Genomic DNA, 19,765 nt, shown 5'->3' with positions numbered 1-19,765 from the left:
AGAAAGAATTACTCATCCAGCTCTAAGTTTCAAACTTATGGGTTGGCAGTGGAATCCTTCCTTTAAAAAACTTTAGGAAGCTACAGGGCTTGAAACAAGGATAACGGGCTTTGAGCCTCCCTCCTCCACTTATATTTTTGCTGTCTCCTACCAGAGACTTCTGTAAAAACCTTTTGTTCGAAGTCACTGATTCATCCAACACCCACAAGGGACTTGAGTTGCCTTCTATCATACCCCCACAACTGTACAACCCCTCTACTGATGGCGTATTCAACACCGCCCAAGGCTTCCCTTTAGAATTCTGGGTCAGAGCATTGCCCATTAAGATGCAAATGTCCCTGGAGTGTGGGGGACACGTTATTCTGCCAGGGCTTCACATCAAAAGTATGAGTCACCCAGTCTAATTCCATTCCTCCCAGCTGTTCAACTGAGCCCGAGTCTAAGAAGAGAGACAATGGTTGAAGGGAATCTGGATCATTTCAGAGCAGGCAGCAGGTCTGGGGTGAGGCAGGGAGGAAGTGGGCAGCAGAAGGACACTGGGTAACTAAGGGTCACCAAAGGTGCTGGGCACCCATGCACAGGCAAGGGCATCAAGGACAAATTCAGATGGTGACAAATACCACCCATCCCCCATCCTCCTAAACTACATCCTCACCCACACACATGACCGGGGAAGTGAGACCCATTCCAAACAGCAGTGTTACCGGAGCCAGGGAGCCGGCCTGGCACCAGGATGCGTTGGCCAGTACTGTGACCCAGGCTGTGAGGACACCCAGGGCCCTTGGCTCTGTGCCCCTCCACCCTGCTCTCCAGGATGGGCATTTGCTACACAGACAGACAAGCAGGAGTCAATAGCCCTTGGTTTTTATTTTTATTTTTTCGTATGAACAGTAAAGGACAGAACTGTCCCATCTTTGCTCACCTTGCATTGAATGTGCCTCGGGTCTTAGGACCCTAGAGTGTCACTGGAGCCACCCCACCCTTGCTACCAGTGCAGGAGTGGCAGGGAGGTACGCAGTGGGGGAGGGGTTGGGCAGGGGGGTTCCCAGCTCTCTGAGCCAGGCTCAGCACCCCCTCAACAGCTCCCTGAGGCCTCTCCCTATAGGATTTTAACAGACAGCAGAACAGACACAGATGGCAGGGGGAGACGCGGGCTGGGAGACAGATTGCACACACACGGAACACACAGACTGGCCCCTTCCTTTGGTGTGGTTCACCCTAGCCCTGGGGGTGGGGTCTGAGGGTGACGATGTGGGGCCTGAGCTCTGGGCTGACCTTTGAGAGAGATGGGACCAACCTGAATCCTTGACACCTGGAGCTCCCAGGCCAAAGAAGTCCCCTCGTGCCTACCTGGACAGACACCTTTCCACCCATCATACAGAAACTGAGATTGTTCAAGTAATAAGAATAGATGAGGGAAAGGGAGACTCCACCCCTACCCGATTTTCCCAACTCGGGGCCTTCAAAGAGGGCTTCAAGCCCTGGCACAGATTTCTCCCTCCCCTTCAACTCTGCACGAATCAGAAAGAGTGGGAGGGAGGGAGCCAGACTCTTCCATCTAGTAGAAGGGGTGGGGAGGTCAAGAAGCTGAGCACCATCACAACCCCAGAAGGGTTTGACAGTCCCGATGGGGCAGCGTTGAGGAGATGTCTGCTTCTGGCCCCAGCAAGGAGCGTTTGTCCAGGTCCTTTTAGCTCTGAGCATTGTCCTGGACCACTAGCTTTGCTAGAGAGATCCTTTCCTGCTCACCCCCTCAAACTTGTACATTTTCCAGGCGGCACCTGCTGCCTCAGGCTGGAACTCCAGCCATCCTGAAGCACCTCTTGCAGGTTCCCAGGTTCTGGACCCCAGTCCCAGGAAAAGAGGGGGTGACCAGACCCTAGCCCTTCAGTTGGCCTTGCTCAGTCTGTAGTCTTCCACCGGCTCCCGGCTCTCGACAGCTGACAGGGCAATGAACATCTGGGCAGCATAGTAGGTGGACATGATGAGTGCCTGCGAGTAGGGCACGGGAAAGCAGAATTTGTCGACAGCGATGATCAGGTCTGAGATGATAAAGAGCACAGCGCCACTGCACGCCGCCAGCTCAGTCCAGCGCCAGGCTGCCTCGCCATACCGTAGCCCTGCCATAGCCCGCCAGCCCATGAAGCTGATAAGGGCCACGTAGGCCCCCACCAAGTAGGTGAAGGCACCTGAGAGGCCCGGGTAGAGGAATCCATAGAACAGGCCCGCCAGCACTGCCATCACCAGACCTGTCCGGAGAGCCAGTGGCCGAATGCCGAAGGCTGAGGCGTAGAGCATGTGGGCCACAGCAAACATCAGTAGACCTGGGAGTGAGAGAATGGGGCGGGTGTTGAGGGCAGGCTCAGGGGAGCAATGAGTAAGAGGGGCTGGGGATGGGAGTATTTGGGATAACCCAGGAGCTGTGTTTTGGGAAGAAGAAGGGTGGGAAGAAATCTACAAAGATTGCCCCCTCTCCACCCCAGCTCCCCTGAGGAACTCCAGACCTGATCGCCAGATCACCAGCAAAGTCATCCTCCAACAGGGGCCCCACAGTTGTTGGTCTCAGAGCCCCTTAGATTCCCAATATTCTTGTTCAAAAGCCCCCAAATCCCTGACCCTCTAGGACTCTCTAGCCCCCAACCCCAGGATTCCTCCCAGGTGGCTACTGCAGCAACTGACCGTGCACAAAGTAGCCCTGCTCCTGCCAGATGAGGAAGGCATCACCTAGGGCAGAGAAGACGAGCCCCACAAAGATGCGGACGGCACTGGGGCGGGCCAGCAGGAATCCTAGGCCATGGGCCAGAAGGAAGAGCCAGAGGCAGAAGATGGGCAGGCACTTGATGAGGGCGCTGAACCAAGATGGGCTGGACGAGGGCAGCCAGAGCACAAAATACACACAGGTGGCCTTGAAGAAGGGCACCAGCTTGGGTCCCTCACTCTTCACCTGGAGGACACAGGACAAGGGCAGCACTCAGAGCTTGGGAATTCAAAAGGCCATAGGAGAGCTCCAAGCCAGCATCTGGCCTGTCTTCAGCCCAGACACTCACCCCAGAGACAGGCCCACCTCCCAGATGGGGAGGACCGACACAAAGAAACCAGTTTGGCCTTTCCCAATCAACCAGCAGAATGTGAACAAGCCCATCACTACCCTGAGGCTCAGTTCATTAGGAAGAAGAAGGGCTCCACAATTCCGGCTGGCCATATCCATTCTTGGCCCTGGAGCAGGACCAGAATGGTCACTTACTAGGCAGAAAACAGTCCTTGGGATAATGTCCCCTCCTGCCCCCCTCCCTTTCCCTCCCCAAAGCCCCTTTAGCCCCTGTCTGCATCAGGGCCAGCATCAACCCTCAGCTGTCTGAATGGAGTGCAGTCACCAGGAAACCACAGAGACGCTACAACTGGCCAACTCATGATCTTCAGCAGTGGGGCCAGGGCACAGACTTAGGGCCCTGGCAACACCAGGTGAGTGCCAGGAATGCGTGAGGTGGTACACTGCCAACCACCTCAAGCCCCAAGGCTCTCTGTCAGCCAGTCTGCTCCTAAGCCTCCACTCGAGCTGCTCCAGGGTAAAGACAACCATCATGAGCAAAGACAGTGGACAGGGATACTGGCTAGGGAAATGGAGCTCGCAAGTTGGGAACAAGAAAACTGTCCCTGAAACACCAGCAATTTCAGGGATCTGAGGGTTGGTGGTGGGTGTCAGTCTCATTTCCCAGACAAGAGCAACTCAAGACACATCAGAGAGAGAGGCAGGAAGGGGTGGGGGTTCTCTTCCCAGCTTTTGATCTGAAGCCAGCAGAGAGGCTGGGAGGAGATGGGGAACTAAGAGAGGGAAGTTAGAGCAGCTGACTAGGTCTCAGCCAGATTAAGGGGGGGAGGGCAGCTAAAGAAAGGTTGTATCCAAGGTCACCAAAGGCTCTCTCCAGGCTGAGGGACTGGGCTGCTGCAGATATTCTGAACATATGATCCCCTGAAACTTCTTTCCTTGGGCTTCTGGTACAGAGTCTCTTAGCCTCATTCAGAAAAGCTGAGGTGCCCTGTATACCCACACTCTGCCCAAAGTGACTTCCAGTCTGCGTGAGCTGTCCAGCACAGGGCTCAGGGGACACACTCAGATTCCCAGACCACCAGTTACCTGGGGACTGATCAGTGATGAAGGAGGTAGGGAAAAGGAAGATGGGTGGGTCCAGGGGCTTAGCCTGCCTATGCTCTGCTGGGGTGAGAGCTGCCTATGCTCTCTGCTGGGTGGGAGAAGAGATGACTAAGTCTCTCCTCTGGAGATGCCCCCATCCAGGCTGGACAGAGCAGGTCAAAGGCACAGGAGGAGCCTGAGGGAGATGCACAGCCCGCACTGTCCCGAGGACTCCTCAGCATCCACCTGCCAGCCCTCAGAAGCATCAATGTCTGCTCCATACCCCTTCCCCAGCCCCATAGTTCCTGGAAGAAATAGGCAGTAGTAGCTGGGGACACTCTGACAGTCATAGAGAACCCAGCACTACAGGAAAGGGGGCGGGGGGGGGGAAGAGACAAAGGTTAGAGCTGAAAAGGTCGAAACAGGAAGAGGTGTCAATAGAGAATGATCCCACTTCCTCCAGCGTGTTATCAAGGATGCTGAGACTCCCGGGCGTCCCGTCCACCACCGCCCCAGACTTGTTTATAAAATGAGGAAGGGGAGGAAACAAATCTGGGACAGGATTCCCAGGAGGGCCCAGTCATCCTCCTACCCTCCCTCGCCCTCTCCCACGCCTCCACGCAGAACTCGGCAGCAGGATCCTGTACCCTTCCTGTCCTCTACAGTAAACCCCGCCAACCCGCGCCAGACACACACAGATCAACAAAGTCACGCTCCGGAGTCACGTGCCCACTGTGTCCCTCCCTGCCGCGGACCGGCGGGGGGCCCCTCGGAGGAACGGCGCCGTGGGTCTGCGGAGCCGGGAGGCCCTGACAGCGACCGCCTCCCGCCAAGGTACGCGGCCACTGCGGGAGCCCCTGCCCTTCCTCGGCCCCCAATGGCTTGGCCTGCCTCAGTGCAGTCCCCAGGACGGTGGGCTCCGGCAGAGCAGAACATTGGCTCGCTCGCTTGCTCGTTCACTCACCACGGTGACCGGGGACACCATGGCGGCGGCAGCGGCAGCGGCGGCTGGCACACTGCTCTGGGCTGCAGCAGCCAGGACGTGCCTGTGGCCAGGTGAGGAGACGACCAGATAACAAAGACCGGGGTGACGGACAGTACCTCCAGCGCGCCGGGCGCTGGGGGTTCTGTCTGCGATCCCCACAACGTCATCGCCGACCGGGCCAATGAGGTGGCTGGAGTGGGTGGGGGGCGGAGCCAGGCTGGAAACACTGGCCAGGCGCCAGGGTCTTGGGCTCCCAGGGGAAGGAAGGTGAAGGGGCCTCCAGGGAAAGAGATGGCAAGGTGTCTCAGAACAAAACGTAACCTCGGTTCCTGGGTGATGACCGAGGTCGGGTGAGACACAATCATTCTTGTCCTGTACTCACGGCTACACACATTTTCTCATAACCAGGCTATGAAAAGCAAAGACAGGTTCCCTTAAGCCTTTAAATATGCAGTCCACATGGGCACAGTTGAACCCACAACCTTTACTGTGTACAACCATACACCCAGGTAGACACACAATGGTCAGCAGCATGTGACTTTTAACATGAAAAGAGACACGTAAGTACGTACACAGCAGCCTGTAGACTCATAATCCTAAAATATACACAAGCACACACAGAATCACAATTACCCGTAGGCACCAAACAAGTACATAGACACAAAACCAACAACTGCAGGTGGACACACATCCTTCAACTTAAAGCAGAGACACATATAGGCCGCACACAGCTGTGACACGAGTATAATAAACACAAGAGCACACCAGGAATGGTGGGCGGACAGGCAGACCTGACCATACTTAAGGCCCCCAAGGAGTGGGAACTAACTTTGCCAAAAACACAATTTAAGCAGATTTTAATGTTGATATTGCACTGATTACAGGTACACAGGCACATTTGGAAGTGAGTGTGTTCAGAATCGTGGGAATTGCATGGGTGCACTGATAGGCAGTCACGTGGACTGGGGTCTAGTCTCAGTTTTGTCGCTTCACCTGTGGGATTGGGTGAATCACTTCACCACTCTTGCCTTGATTTCCTCATGTAAGTAGATGATTTATCTCTAAGGCTCCTTCCAAGCCCAACATGTGTGGGACAGTATAAAGATTCAGAAGAGGCCTCCCCAAAATGTGCCACTTTGGCATGTGAATTATTTTGAGCTGAAGACAATAAAGACCATGCACACTCATGAGAAACATTTGCCTCTCCTTTAAAAAATTTAAATTAGGGGCCTTGCCCACATTAGAGTTACTCCCAGAAATAACTTTTTATGACCTATCTATAGGGCAGGGCAATCTTTTAACTCCTAAACTTCTGCTCTTCTTATCATCCTTCAATGACTGCTTAAAGCTCCCAAGACACCTCACCTCCTCTTTAGTTCAGAGTGTCATATATACCTCACTTTAACTTTCTGTCCCTGGACCTCTCATGTATGTGGAGCCCTTGAGGCTCCTCCTCAAGCTAAAATAAAACTGTGTATCCAAAGGAAAAGGTGCAAATTAGGAAGATGTAGTTAGACAGATAGATGAACTTATGATGTCACTTAAGATATAATTTTGAGAGCAATTGTTCTTCTATTACAAATCTTTGCACAACCAGAATGCAATTCTAGAAGCAGTCCAAAGCCCACCTACATTTATGATCCCCAATTCAAAAAAAGAGAAACAAGATTTTGTTGGGATTTTTTGTGAGCACACGTGGGTTCTCTGACTCCAAGTCTCCCTTGACAAGGACAAATACAGATAAATCTTGTCTTCTCCACAAAAGCTAATAATAACACAAAGCGTTCACCATCAAAGTAGGTAAATGTAATTTATTCCATATGCCAGAAACACAGTTTGGATGCAACTTTTCCTGTCTTTTGCATTACCATACCCTTACGGTGGCAGTAGTTTTGAGATGAAGGCTAAGACTTCTCTGTGTCTGTCGGTCTGTTCATGCGTGTTGTGTGGTCTTTTCTACCTTGGGATGGTATTGTTAATTTATAAAAGAGCTTTATTTAATTGGAAAACAAATAAGAACTTACATAAGAATTCTCAAAAATATAATAGAAACTAACCCTATTTGGGTTTCAGAATCACATGACCTGTGAAAATATTCGATATTAAAGCTTGTTTGAGTTCAGCATTTCTTTAAAGTTATCAACACTAAGTAAAGAGTGTGGCAAAGTAGGTGTACAGTTGTGAGTGCGTGAAACAGTTCATTCTTGCATTATTTATTAATTATCGTATTATTTTTCACAAGAGCAACTATACACCTACTTTTGCCCCCTCTTCCCCTGTATTGTGTGTGTACTTAAATATGGTTTCCTAAAACTTTCTGGTGATTTGAAACCTCAGCATTTTGCTAAGTTAAATGATAAGTTCAGTTCATTGAATGGCTAACTCATTTCCAAATATGATAAAATAATGAAACATTAATTCCTGAATATAGGTTTATCTACTTTTTGCTTTTTTAAAAAAAAATATTTTATTATTCTTCAAGTACAGTTGTCTGCACTTACCCCTCACCTCTCCACCCCCACCCCAGCCATCCCCACCTCCCTCCCCTGATTCCACCCTACTTTTTGCTTCTTATTATAGAGAAACTAAAGACATTGGGTCTATTAGAAAATATGTCTTGTGCCACATTTCAAAAAAATTGTGCTGTGAAGAAAATATATTTTTAGAAATTATGAAATGTATTCATAAATTTATCAATCTAAAAGAATACTTGTGTAGCAGATAGTTCATAGTTACTTACACTTGTTCATTTTCACTAGAAGCTAAGGTTTTTAAAAGTTAAGAATTCTATGTGAAAGTACAAAATGCAATAGACTTCAGCAATTTAAACTGAGTGCCAAGAATAATACAGGAAAGGAAGATAGTTGAGAATGACTTTATAGGGTTCTAACCTTAAGATATGAAAAATGTAGAAAGGCCGTGATGGTTTTTTGGGTATCAGTTTCTTCAGCATCTAAATCTAACTTCTGAAGAAAAAGTTAGTTAGCATTAAGCACCTTTACCTTCATGGATAAGCTTTTAGCTTGCTCTTGCCAAGAGAACAGAGCTTGAGTTACAGAAGGAGTTATTAGCTTAAAGGATTCAGCCTTTTTGTAAATTGCCAAATATCAAAATAGATTTTGATATATAAATGAGTTATCTGAGATGACACTGCCATTATTTCTATAACAATTATACCTGAATTTTCTAGTCATCCTATGACTGTATCCCTAACTGTGTTTATTAAAAGCCAAGTAGCAGCCCTGGCTGGCGTAGCTCAGTGGATTGAGCGCAGGCTGTGAACCCAGTTAGGGCACATGCCTGGGTTGCAGGCCACGGCCCCCAGCAACCGCACATTGATGTTTCTCTTTCTGTCTCTTTCTCCCTTCCTTCCTTCTCTAAAAATAAATAAATAAAATCTTAAAAAAAAAAAAAAGCCAAGTAGCTGCCTCACGACAATTAAGTACGTTATTTAAGAAGGAAAAAAATATTAAGTTTTGAATTGAGTGTGTAAGCTCCTTGTTTCTATAGTGTTTCTTTTTCCACTTTTGTCAATGACTTTAACCTAAATTGTAAATGTTTGTAAAGGGTAATTGTCCTACATCAAACCTACATTAAATAACTCCATCCACTACAGAGGAGGAGGACATACAAGAGGTAGAGCCTGACACTAACTGCATGTCAGTAAGGACTGAAAAAATATCCCACACTGAGTTGGTTATTTTGAAATATGAAAAAAAATATTAAGCTAAAACAATTCTATTAACTGGATGATCCTAGGTTCTATCCATCCTATTTTTCAGGACAGATAGGTGTTTTGTTTTGTTTTGTTTTGTTTTGAATTTTTAAATTTTATTTTATGTACAACGAGCTAGCCATTCTGCAATAAGGTAGATGTCTTGAATGACCCATTCAAAGAAGTTTGCTTAGTCCAACTTAATGAAGCCTATATCCTTTGCGTGCTGACAGAAACACTGCACATATTCAGGCCATACTTCTGGATCAGACCGTGCCAATTGGAGCAGGCACAGCAAGAACAAGAACCCTGGCCGAATTTTCTTGGATGGCTCCAGTACAGCTGCTGGTGACCCATGTTGCTCTCTCTGCTGCACCAAGGCAAAAGGACAGATAGTTTTTGCTGTGAGGCAAATAGGTAAAAATTATACTGTACGGCAATTGCATTTAGGTTGTAAAGACACGAATCTTCAGAGAAGTCTATGCAATATATAATTTGTCCAGATTAGTTTTTATTTGGGGAGAGAAGTTCTGAAATATCACCAATGCAAGTTACTCATCAATTGAAAGTCCTCCAAAAATGGAATTATTGGGAAACCATGGCATGTGGGGTGAAAAAGAAAAGCTCCCTCAGTTTTTTGGAGGCAATAAGTTTAAAATAGTTAAACAACTTAGTTTACTTGGTGCCGTTAAGAATTCAACTTGTTGATTTTAACATTGCTGTTACATCTGAAATAAACTTCCATGATGCTCTAGTAGGAAAAAAAAAAAGTAAAGAATTCTAATATATATTAAAGCTACAAAAATCATTGCTAATAGGGAAAACAACTGCATACACCAGAAAAATAGGATATGTTTTGGCTTGGAGAAAAACCGGGTATGAGATATACAGAAGTGTTTTCATTAGGGAAATAATGTAATTTTGTCCAGATAATTTCTGAACTGGGTAAGAGAACAATAAACAAACTAAAAGAGACACAAAAAGCTGTAGAAAATTGATAAAAAAAAGAATCCCAAGAGAGGAACGTTTGTGTGTGATCAAGCTGGGTAAGACTGACTGAATCTACTAGAAGTCCAGAGCAGGCTTCCCCAGAATGTGCCGCTTCAGTGCGTAAACAATGTGGAGCTGAAGGCAATCCATGCCCCTCAGGCTCGTGAGAAAGTCTCTCTCTCTTCAAGAATTTAAATACGGGGACTTGCCCATAATAAGAGTTATCATCCAAAGTAAATTTTTCTGGCCTATCTATAAGGCAGAGCAAACTTTTAACTTCCAAATATCTCTTCTTATCATCCCACAATGAGCCTTCGAAGCCCCTAAGGCACCTTACCTTCATCCTTGGCCATATAGACCTCCTTTTAACTTTCTGTCCGAGAACCCCTCGTGTAGGAGGGTTATCTGACTGTCATGTAAGTTGGTTTTTCTCGCGCGTGTGTGTGTGTGTGTGTGTGTGTGTGTAGTTTTTCTCTTGTTAATCTGTCTCATGTATGATTATTAGACCAGCCAAAAGAACCTTGAGGGTAGAAGAAGGAGGGAAGGGGAAGGGCTACTGGCTTCGGGAAATTTAAGCCTAAGAAGCTTCCCAGAGATGAAGATTTCAGATATAGGATAAAGGAAGGGCTAGTGGTCTTTGATCTGCAACAGGAGGGAAGTAGCTGTGTGTCAGGCTTTGAGAAATGGGGTGGGGTGGGGGTCGCCAGCCCTAGTTAACCCTAATTAGCAGCCATCAAGGAGTTTTAAACTTCCTGGCATGGACTTCCTGAAGTCCTAGTGCTGGGCCTCCAGAGGCTTTGACCCAGTTGGGGAGGGGGCCGTCAGGCTGCGGTCTCTCCTGTGAGCTCCTCCCCAGTGAGCCTCTTTCTCTTTCTTTTCTCTTTCTTTCGGGCCCTGCCCAGCATTCCCTGAAGCCTGCTCTCAACCTCACACCTACTCAGAGCAGGGAGCAGCCCTCTTCTAGTGACAGAATTGACTACCAGTGATTCAGAACCCAAGGCAATATGGGTGAGAATCAGGGCTTGGGACTGGGGGTCATCCACAGCCTTCTCCTGACCCTCCAGGGCCCTCCTGCCTAGAGCCCCAGTGGCCAATGCACTTGGTCTGCTCTGTTTTCTTTCCAATCAGAGACTGTGGGGAGACCCACCTGACCAGAACAGGAGACTATAACACTGGAATTGCTGCCCATGGTTCGTGTTCTCTCTCCCTCTCTCCCTCTCAATCTATCAATCTCTCTCTCTCTCTCTCTCTCTCTCTCTCTCTCTCTCTCTCACACACACACACACACACACACACACACACAAACTGGACTGAGAGTTAGAAATGCTGACCCTTAGTACTAGTCCCTCCTTATCTGTGACTTACTACATAACTAACTCAACTATCTGATTACACAACTAAGTGAGTGCATCGCTTCATCTTTGAAGACTCAGTTTCCTCATCAGTGAAGTGGAGACACTGGGCTATGTGATAGGTGCAAACATGTCACTTTTCCAGCCAAACCCTTTGACATCAGCTAAGGGATAGTTCTCAAACAGTATTTTTCATTACTCCAGGTCTATTTTTAATATCTATAAAAATGAGAGGATGGTCTCATTTAAAAGTGAAGACTCTGCCCTGGCTGGGTCGCTCAGTTGGTTAGAGCGCTGTCCCCATATGCCAAGGCCGTGCGTCCGATTCCTGGTTAGGGCACATACAAGAAACAACCAGTGAATGCATAAATAAGTGGAACAACAAACTGATGTCTTTCTCTCTCTCTCTCTCTCTCTCTCTCTCTCTCTCTCTCTCTCTCCCCCCCTTCTCTCTCTATAATCAATTAATTAAAAAAATTTAAAGCAAAGACTATCAAAGTTACTTGGAAAGCTTTTTTAAAACATAGGTCCCCTTGTCCCACCCAGGCCTACTAACAAAGCTTCGCAGATTTTAATACGCTTAGACACACAAATGCCTAAATATACAAAATAGGAGACATAAAATTGTCCTCCACAGGACTAAAACTAATGTTTAATTACCCAACAAGCAACAATCATAGACATAGGCCACTGGCAGAGGAGAGGTGTCCTCCTTCTGTGCTGGTTACTCTGCTCTCCCAGCACCCAAATCTGTTCTCAGCCTTTCTCCGCCCGGGCCCTGGAGCCTGGCCTGCGTGCACTATCTCACCAGGGCTCACTGGCCCTCTGGCTTCAGAAAGGGTTCAGCTGAGATTCGGAGGCAACTCTGTGGGAAAAGAGCACAGCTGAGGTTTCCCTATCACCAGCCCTCCTGGCCAGGCTGAGGTTCTGACATCCGCTTTGTTCCTCCAGGGCTATAGCTCCAGGCTCCCATCCAAGACCTCGGGCTTAGGTATGGGAACAGCTTCTTTCTGTGCTAGTCTTCCTGTACCTCTTCAGCCCTGACTAGTTTTCTCAGCCCTGCCCACATCTCTGCCAGTAAGTCACTGCGTTCTCTTCAGCTACATTCGTGAGTGTGCCAGCACCCTGACTGATACAGTCACCAAGAAAGCAAGGTACTGCCCCCTTCCCCAAAAGAAAGGACTTATCGAATGTCATTCCTATGGATAAGATGGCTTGCTTGTCTCAAAGATTTTGATGTTACTGTTTATTGTTTTTGTATTAAGTTGCATATTGCCAGGGGCAGAAAGTAAGGTAGTGCTCCTGAAATCAGGCATTCCTTCCTCTCTGCACCTGAAATGACTTGTTAGTGTGACCCTTTTCACGCAGCTTTGTAATTTTCTCTTTCCTTACTTGTCTCCCGTGTGAGAATGTGAGCCCATTCATCTACTCATTTATTCATCCAACAAATGTTTATGGTGCACCAAGTACATGTCAGCCACTATGTTAAGTTCTGGGGTTCAAATTCAGTAAGATATAAGCTCTGTCCTCATGGAGTACGCAATTCAGTTAAGGAAGGCACACAAACAATTATTATGTAAAGTGGCAATTGAAGTCATTGAGGTAAGAAGGTGTGTCTCAGGTGACATTCGAATTACTCACTGTGTCTAAAGGAGTTGAAAAGTCTGGGGCTCATCTGCTGATGAGTTGCTCATCACCTAGTAGGTACCAATAGAAATGATGTTGTAGGCTCAGGGAATTGTGTGGTACATAGAAGCACAAGAGACACACCAACTTCAGGGAAATGCCTGTAGTACTGGGGTGAGCGGAGGAGTGAAAAAGGTGAACCTAGAGAAAGAAATAAGCATGAGCCAAGTGAGAAAGGATCTGAATATTCTGCTAAGGAGTTTAGACTTGACCTTGTAGACGACAGTATGCTAGTTATCTTCTGCTCCTTAGCTTCTCTGATTATTCCTGATTCTCACACACCAGGTACATGAATGATGTACCATACACGAATGATGCATGGAAATGGGCATCAGCTGTCATTCTAGGCTTGCCTTGCTTCCTCCCGTGAGACCTCTGCTCACCCAGCACCCTCCTCCATCTCTGACCCTTGCAGTTTTGCAACAAGATAATTTCTCCTCACATGGTTTGCCCCCCTTGGCATTGTAATCCAGCTCTAAGCTGTCTACCTTATTCCCATTCCCGACTTGCTGCTGGATCTTGGATAATTTCTGTTGATTTCAGACCCCCCATTGCACTTCTGACCAACTCTCAGAGTCACCCCACCCCATCCCACCCCTGCCCCATCTATAGATCTGGGGAGGAAAACCAGGCACCCATGAAGGAATGTTAAAGAGGGCGTGACATGTTCCAGGAGTTCCAATGGCATTATGGGAAGTGAGTTGATAAGGTGATAAACAGGAGCTGAATATGAGTTTACCAAGTGGAGGTGTTTGATGGATGGTGACAGATGGTAATTCTACTTCCCCATTGTGGTAAGTCAGACGCTGTGAAGACAGAGGACAATGACCTGTTTTCATTCCTGACTGCGTGCTTCATCAGCTCATGGTCTGTGTGATGCTCCATCCCCCCAGCCCCAGTCCAGGGCATTCCTACAGGTTTCTCCTGTCCTCTCTGCTTACAGGAGTCAACCTAGGAACACAGAACCCCAATATCACCCATCTTCTGAAGACATTTGTTCTAGAACGCCTCTGTCGAGCTGGAGCCTTGGGTCAAATAAGTGAGCCCTGGAGTAGGCGAGGTAAGCCAAGATACAGAATCAGCTCCTGGAGCCCTTTAGGAAAAGTACAAAGATTTTAACAGAACTCTTCTTTCTAGACCCTTAGTGAGGGCTAAATTTTAATGCTATCTTGAGATACTACACGGGTCAGTGTCATTCTGGACACTGACATTTTCTGGGATCTTTCTTTGGCTTCTGAGGCAAGACACGCCTGGATTTTTACACCTCTTTCCTTTCCTTTGTTGACAAGGGCATCATCAGGTCTTGAAGCATAAGTGGATTTCTCTAACTGTAAAGCTGCCAAACCAAGGGTCTTCTAATGGGGTTCAATATGGGATGCCCCAGAGGAATCCCTGACTTTGGTGGGGTATGTGGAATTAGACAACCTCCAACACTAAAGTTTGTAGAACTTCAGACTCTGGGAAGTCCAAGTGTTTTAGTAAGTCCTTGTGTTGGTGTCACCCAAGTTCAATTGTCTCACCAGTCCCAGTCCCCCTCTAGTTCCCCTCTCCATCCAGAACCTAAGATCTCTGGGTTGCGCTTTTCTGGGTTGTTCTTTCCTCCGTATTGGGAAGTTAGTATGAGGAAGTAGAAATAAAAAAGGAGAAGTATCTGGAGGTTGGGCAGGAGGACGACTTTTGAGGAAAAAAAAGTCTAGAAAATTCTCTCCTGCACATCAATGCCTGAGGGCCAGTCTTTGGATAATAGGCCAGAGCAGACCTTCCTATCTCTTCCTCTCAAAGACTCCATCTTCCCAGACAAGACAGATGATCTCCCTAGCCCAGATCCTTCCTCTTGTTACCTCAGTCAATGCAATCATTTATCCCTGAGATGGTATTTATTAACCACTTAGAATGGGCCAGGCCGTATCTAGGACACAGACACGAATAAAACAGACCTTCCCTGTCCTCATGGAGCTCATGATCCAGTGGGTGAGTCCAACACAATCACCTCGGCCTCAGCTCCCCTCCTCCACCCCACTTCTCTCTCAAATTTCCCAAGACAAGAAAATAAGGCAGGGAAAGAGAGGGCTGGCTGGGCCTGGCCAAGCCTGGCTGGACTTTCCAGGAGGTTTCCTCCAAACAGGAAATGGAGCAAAGCCAGTGAGGGCGAGGCACCCTGTGCAGGTGTCAGGAAAACTATTTGTGTAATCTCAGCCCTCTCCAAACCCTTTGCTATTCCAGCTCGGCTTCCTGCCTCCCATCCTGAGAAGTTTAGGCTTTGGGGGAGTATAATACTCTTATATTACAATCGGGTTTAAATTGTCAGAGAGCTGGAGTTGTGGCCCTGCTCCTAGGCCCATACCGCACACATACTCCACTCTGCAACGAGTATCCAACCTTCACTGTACAGGAAGTGCTGTGATGATCTCCCCCTGCTGCAGAGAGAGCCGAGGGAACAGCCTCTCACTGCAGAAGAGGGATTGCGTTTCAGTCAGCATGAACCACATTTTGGGATTTACAGAACAGGTCCAATTTTTTTTTAAGTTGGACCCCAGCTCTTCAATATGGCAATCAAGGCTCTCCCCGCTGTTTTCCATTACTCTCTCCCGTGGGCTTTCGACGCAGGAGAGAGGTATGAGCGTACAGGGAGTCACTAGCATATAGAAGAGCCTGGGGAAATGGGAGTAGATAAAATCAGTGAAGGAGAAAGGTAAAGAAGAAGGGATCCAAAAATAGACTTTTACGTAACATCCACATTTGGAAGGAGGCTAGAGTACAGGAGTGTATGGAGAAAATCAGGATTCACACACCTGGTTAAAGTGCTTAATTCTACTGAACAAGCAGAAAAATAACTTGGTAAATTACAATGAAATATCAAATAGCCATTAACAGTGACATCTCACCAAAGTCTTCATGACATGGGGAAGTACTTGGGACATAATAGCAAATGGGAAAGCAGAATCCCTGTATCGTCATTCCGCCTCTCAGCTCCTGTGCCCATGTGGGGTCGAAAGTAGGTGGGATGGAAGGAGGCCCTTGGTGAAATAGAAGAAAGAGACAAAGATAACTACGTTGTTCTCTTTGCTTCAATATATTTTTTTTTCTAATTCTGCACAATAAGCATGTTTTCTTCAATAATTAAAAAATTCAATTAAAATTTTAAAAAATTGGAGCCCAGACAAGACTTACCTATATTTTATTTTGCCACGACCTTAAAAAAGGGAAGGAAGCACTCCGTAAAGTGCATGATTTTCTAACCACAGTGCTGTACACCTGAAACTAATACAGAATAATATTGAATGGAAGCTGGAATTGAAAAAGAAAAACTTAATTTCAAAAGAAGGGAGAAACAATCAACTGCCATCACCAGCGTTTTGTGAAAGAAGAGACATCTTAATTCTAAGAATAAAAGAAAATAATCTCAAAGTTGAGGCCAATACTTTAAATAGACTTTAGCTCGGCAAAAAGAGTGGCATGACTTTTATTTTTCTTATTTATTCTAGGCCCGGTGAAACCATCATCAGGGACCAGCACCAGTGTGCTGGTGGGCATTTGGGAAATGTGAAAAATGCGGCTCCCAGAGAGAGGCGCCCGGCTGTGGCAGGTTTGGGGAGGAGGCCGGGTGTCATGGAAACCCTTTTGGAAGCCAGCAGTTCCTGGCTAGAGTCCCAGCACCCATTTCTCTTGGGCAAGCAAATGAATCTTTCTGAGCCTCAATCTCCTTTCAAGTGGGGACATCAATAGTTCACTGAGAGAGTTTTTGTGCTAATTCAATGAGAAAAGTGTATAAGGCACCTAAATATAAGGCACCTGATACTTAATACATGCTCAGTAGTGTCTTTCCTTCTTTGAGGAAACAAATTCAGAGTGGCCTTTTATCTGTCTCGAATGACTTAGGCACAGTCTTTTCTGAAGGTGAGGGGACTTTCAAACAGTCACAAACTTGGGAGTGCATCAGAATCACTTGGGAAGCTTGTTAAACATGCAGACGACTCCACTGGGAGTTCACTTCAGTAGCTTTGGGGTGAGAGCCCAGCATCTGTATTTTTACAAGCTCCTCAGATGATTCACTTGCACGCTGAAGTTTGAGGATCTCTGTACTAGATACACCCGTTCAGCCATTCATTCACTAAGCATGTAGCATGTGCTGGGCTGGGGCAAAAAATAAAACAACATAGCTTTCGAAAGACCAATACCTAGCCCAGGGCCTGGCACATAGAGAGCACTTGTTAAATAGTTATCAAATGATAGCTTTCGAGGAGGTGCATTCGGTTGGGTACCCAGACATATAAGCCACTCAATAGCCACAAGGACTTGTGATGAAAGTGAGCACCACAGAAAGGGGAGCCAAAGGCTAATAAATGTGCCCACAGAAGATGTCACAACAAGTTTCCTAGTGCAGGGGGCATCTGCCAGCTTTAAGGACAGGCTGGGTTTACCAGCCAGAGGAGTGGGTGTGGTCAAAGACATAAAGGTGAGACGGTGTGACTAGGTATGTCTGGAGCACGGGGTGCCAGGGAGAGGGCTGGGAAGTGACACAGAAAGAGCTGTGTGTTTGGAGACTAGATTGGGACTGACCTGCTCTGCTAGGTAGTTTCAGCGTTAGGACAAAGTCCATGAGAATCATGAAGGTTTGTAGGTAAGGGGTGAACAAACAGATTTTCGCCATAGAAAGCTCAGCATTGCAGCAACCAGGATGGAGAGTGGGATGGCAAAGTCAACAGTGGAGGCTTGCAGAGCCATCAGGGAGCTGTTGCAATAGTCCTCGAGGAGGCTGACCAAGGCCCAGACTGCGGGGGTGGTGAGAGGGTTTTCATGTAGTTTTTTCACATGTGGGGATTCTGTCCAATGTGCGGTCTTTTACAAAGGTTAGGGGGGGGATATGTCTGCGAGGCTATTAAAAAGAACCTTTTTTGACTGCGAAAGTAACATATTTATTATGGAAAATTTGGAAAAAATGGAAAAGCATAAATAATATCATGGGAATCCCTTATAATGCCACAGTCCAGAGAGAATCACTGTTGAATGTTTTGGTATATTTCTTCCCAAGTGCTTTACATGCATATTTCAAGTTTTAAAAATATATATTCACCATAACTTATTTGTTTCCCATATTGCTGAATATGTTCATTGTTTTCCTATTTTCCTATTTTAGTTAATGCTGCAATAACCATATTCTACATAGATCTTTGCCCACATCTTTGATTATTTTCTCAGGAAAAATTCTTAGAAGTGGGGTGATTAAAGCAAAGGGCATTATTATATTTATGATTCAAAAATTACTCTCCAGATAAATGGCCAAATTACCCCCTGAAAAGAGTCTCTGTTTTTGTGAGAGCTGTGAGGAATATTTAGTTCACCTGATAAAAAAACATGTAAACTCTTTTCTTAAGGGTGATGTGAAGATCACAATTCCATTTCAGTTAACTTTCTAAAGACTCTGCTTCCTGTGTTAATAATAAATGTTCGCTAAATGCTGGACAGCATTCTGGGTGTTCTACCTAGAAACAGGGATGGGAAAACAGGTTTGTAGTTTTATGTATGGAAAATAATACAATAATTAATAAATAATAATAAAAGAATAAATTCTGTTTTGCTTACTCACAACTGTAAATGTACTTTAGCCCATCCCACATATATATATATTTTTAATTCTCACAATATCTTTATAATATCGTCATTCTTATTGTCTCCATTTTACAGACAAGCAACTTGAGGCTCAGAGAGGCTAAGGGACTTGACCTAGGTCACAAGTGAGAAAACAGAAAATTATAAGCCCTCCAAATTCTTTAATAAGCCTTGTCTAGAAATTATATCTGAAACCAGAGGCCACAAACTTTAGTTTCCCATTTGATGAGGAATCTTGAAAAGAATAAGATGACTGTTGACATCGGTGCTTGGAGATAAACCGCTCAGGTGGCCTCACAGCTCCGATAGATACTGAAAAGAATAGAGAATATTTACACACAGTTACCATCAAATTTATGTTAAATGCACATGTATTCATATCCTGTCACTATAAAGTTGAATCTCTAAGTTTGCTTACTAAGAACGATAAAGGACTTCCTTGTAATGTGACAGGTTGGTGTTAATAGTTTCAAGGGTTGCTGAATAACAGCCTTGAGCTGTTGGTGGCAAAACAGCACCAGGTTTTAGACTGATAGAGTTAGACCCAACCTGGTTCAGCAACCTCGGTACTTGAGTTCTGGCTAAGAAAGAATTCAGAGCCAGGACTCACTGTAAGAGGAAGTTTATTTAGAAAGCCACAGCCCTGACCAAGTAGCTCAATTAGATAGAGCATCATCCCAACACACCAAGGTTGCAGGTTTGATCTCTGGCCAAGGCACATACAAGAATCAACCAATGAGTGCATAAGTAAGTGGAACAACAAATTGATGTTTCTCTTTCTTTCTCTCTCTCTCTCTCTCTCTCTCTAAAAAAATCAATAAATAGATGTTACAAATAAAAAATGTCACAGAGGTATGCCCTGCCTGGCGTGGCTCAGTGGATTGAGTGCTGGCCTGCAAACCAAAAGGTCACAGGTTCGATTCCCAGTCAGACCTTTTGGTTTCACATGTCTGGGTTTCAGACCAGGTCCCTGTGGGCATGCTGCATAGACAGAGCATCACTGGGTCCTCTGTCTTGTGGGTTTTTCATGGTGCAAGGATTTCAGGAGGGGCCCCAGGAGAGGATCTCAATAGAATATTCATCAGCTTCCCAGGTGTGTCCTTTCAGGCTTGTGGCCTCCACTGATTGGTTGGTGCCAGAGCAGGGGGTCATTAGTCAGTGCAGCTGGTCCTGATGTCCACCATGGGGTGGCTTGTCTGGTTTTGCTGCTTTTCTGGGCCTGGTGCTGAAACACAGCTGAGACTGAAATGTATTTGATGCAGGTCAGAATCTCATTGTCCTGGGGGCTGACTGCT

The 19,765-nt window shown here is 46.4% G+C and overlaps 2 protein-coding genes and 1 pseudogene across 4 annotated transcripts in view; 1 reads left to right on the top strand and 2 right to left on the bottom strand.

Moving 5' to 3' along the window:
* Positions 1 to 848: 848 nt before the first annotated feature.
* On the bottom strand, positions 849 to 5,224 carry TMEM86A (transmembrane protein 86A). The gene is made up of 3 exons (XM_045825266.1): positions 5,097 to 5,224; positions 2,680 to 2,944; positions 849 to 2,324 (listed from the first exon to the last, which is right to left on the bottom strand). The coding sequence occupies exons 1-3, from the start codon at positions 5,115 to 5,117 to the stop codon at positions 1,888 to 1,890; spliced, it is 723 nt and encodes a 240-aa protein (XP_045681222.1). The 5' UTR covers positions 5,118 to 5,224; the 3' UTR covers positions 849 to 1,887.
* The window catches only part of SPTY2D1 (SPT2 chromatin protein domain containing 1), a 52,837-nt gene continuing 38,145 nt past the window's right edge, over positions 5,074 to 19,765 (top strand). For all 3 annotated transcript variants that reach the window (XM_045825265.1, XM_045825264.1, XM_045825263.1), the window contains exon 1: positions 5,074 to 5,188. The gene's annotated coding sequence lies outside the window, so the exon portion shown is untranslated. The remainder of the gene's footprint in view (positions 5,189 to 19,765) is intronic.
* LOC123809985 lies at positions 9,023 to 9,213 on the bottom strand (annotated as a pseudogene).

Source organism: Phyllostomus hastatus, unplaced genomic scaffold (genome assembly GCF_019186645.2).
Source record: "Phyllostomus hastatus isolate PE091 unplaced genomic scaffold, TTU_PhHast_1.1 phas_scaffold_585, whole genome shotgun sequence".
Classification (NCBI taxonomy): domain Eukaryota; kingdom Metazoa; phylum Chordata; class Mammalia; order Chiroptera; family Phyllostomidae; genus Phyllostomus; species Phyllostomus hastatus.
This window is presented reverse-complemented; position numbering and strand designations above follow the sequence as displayed.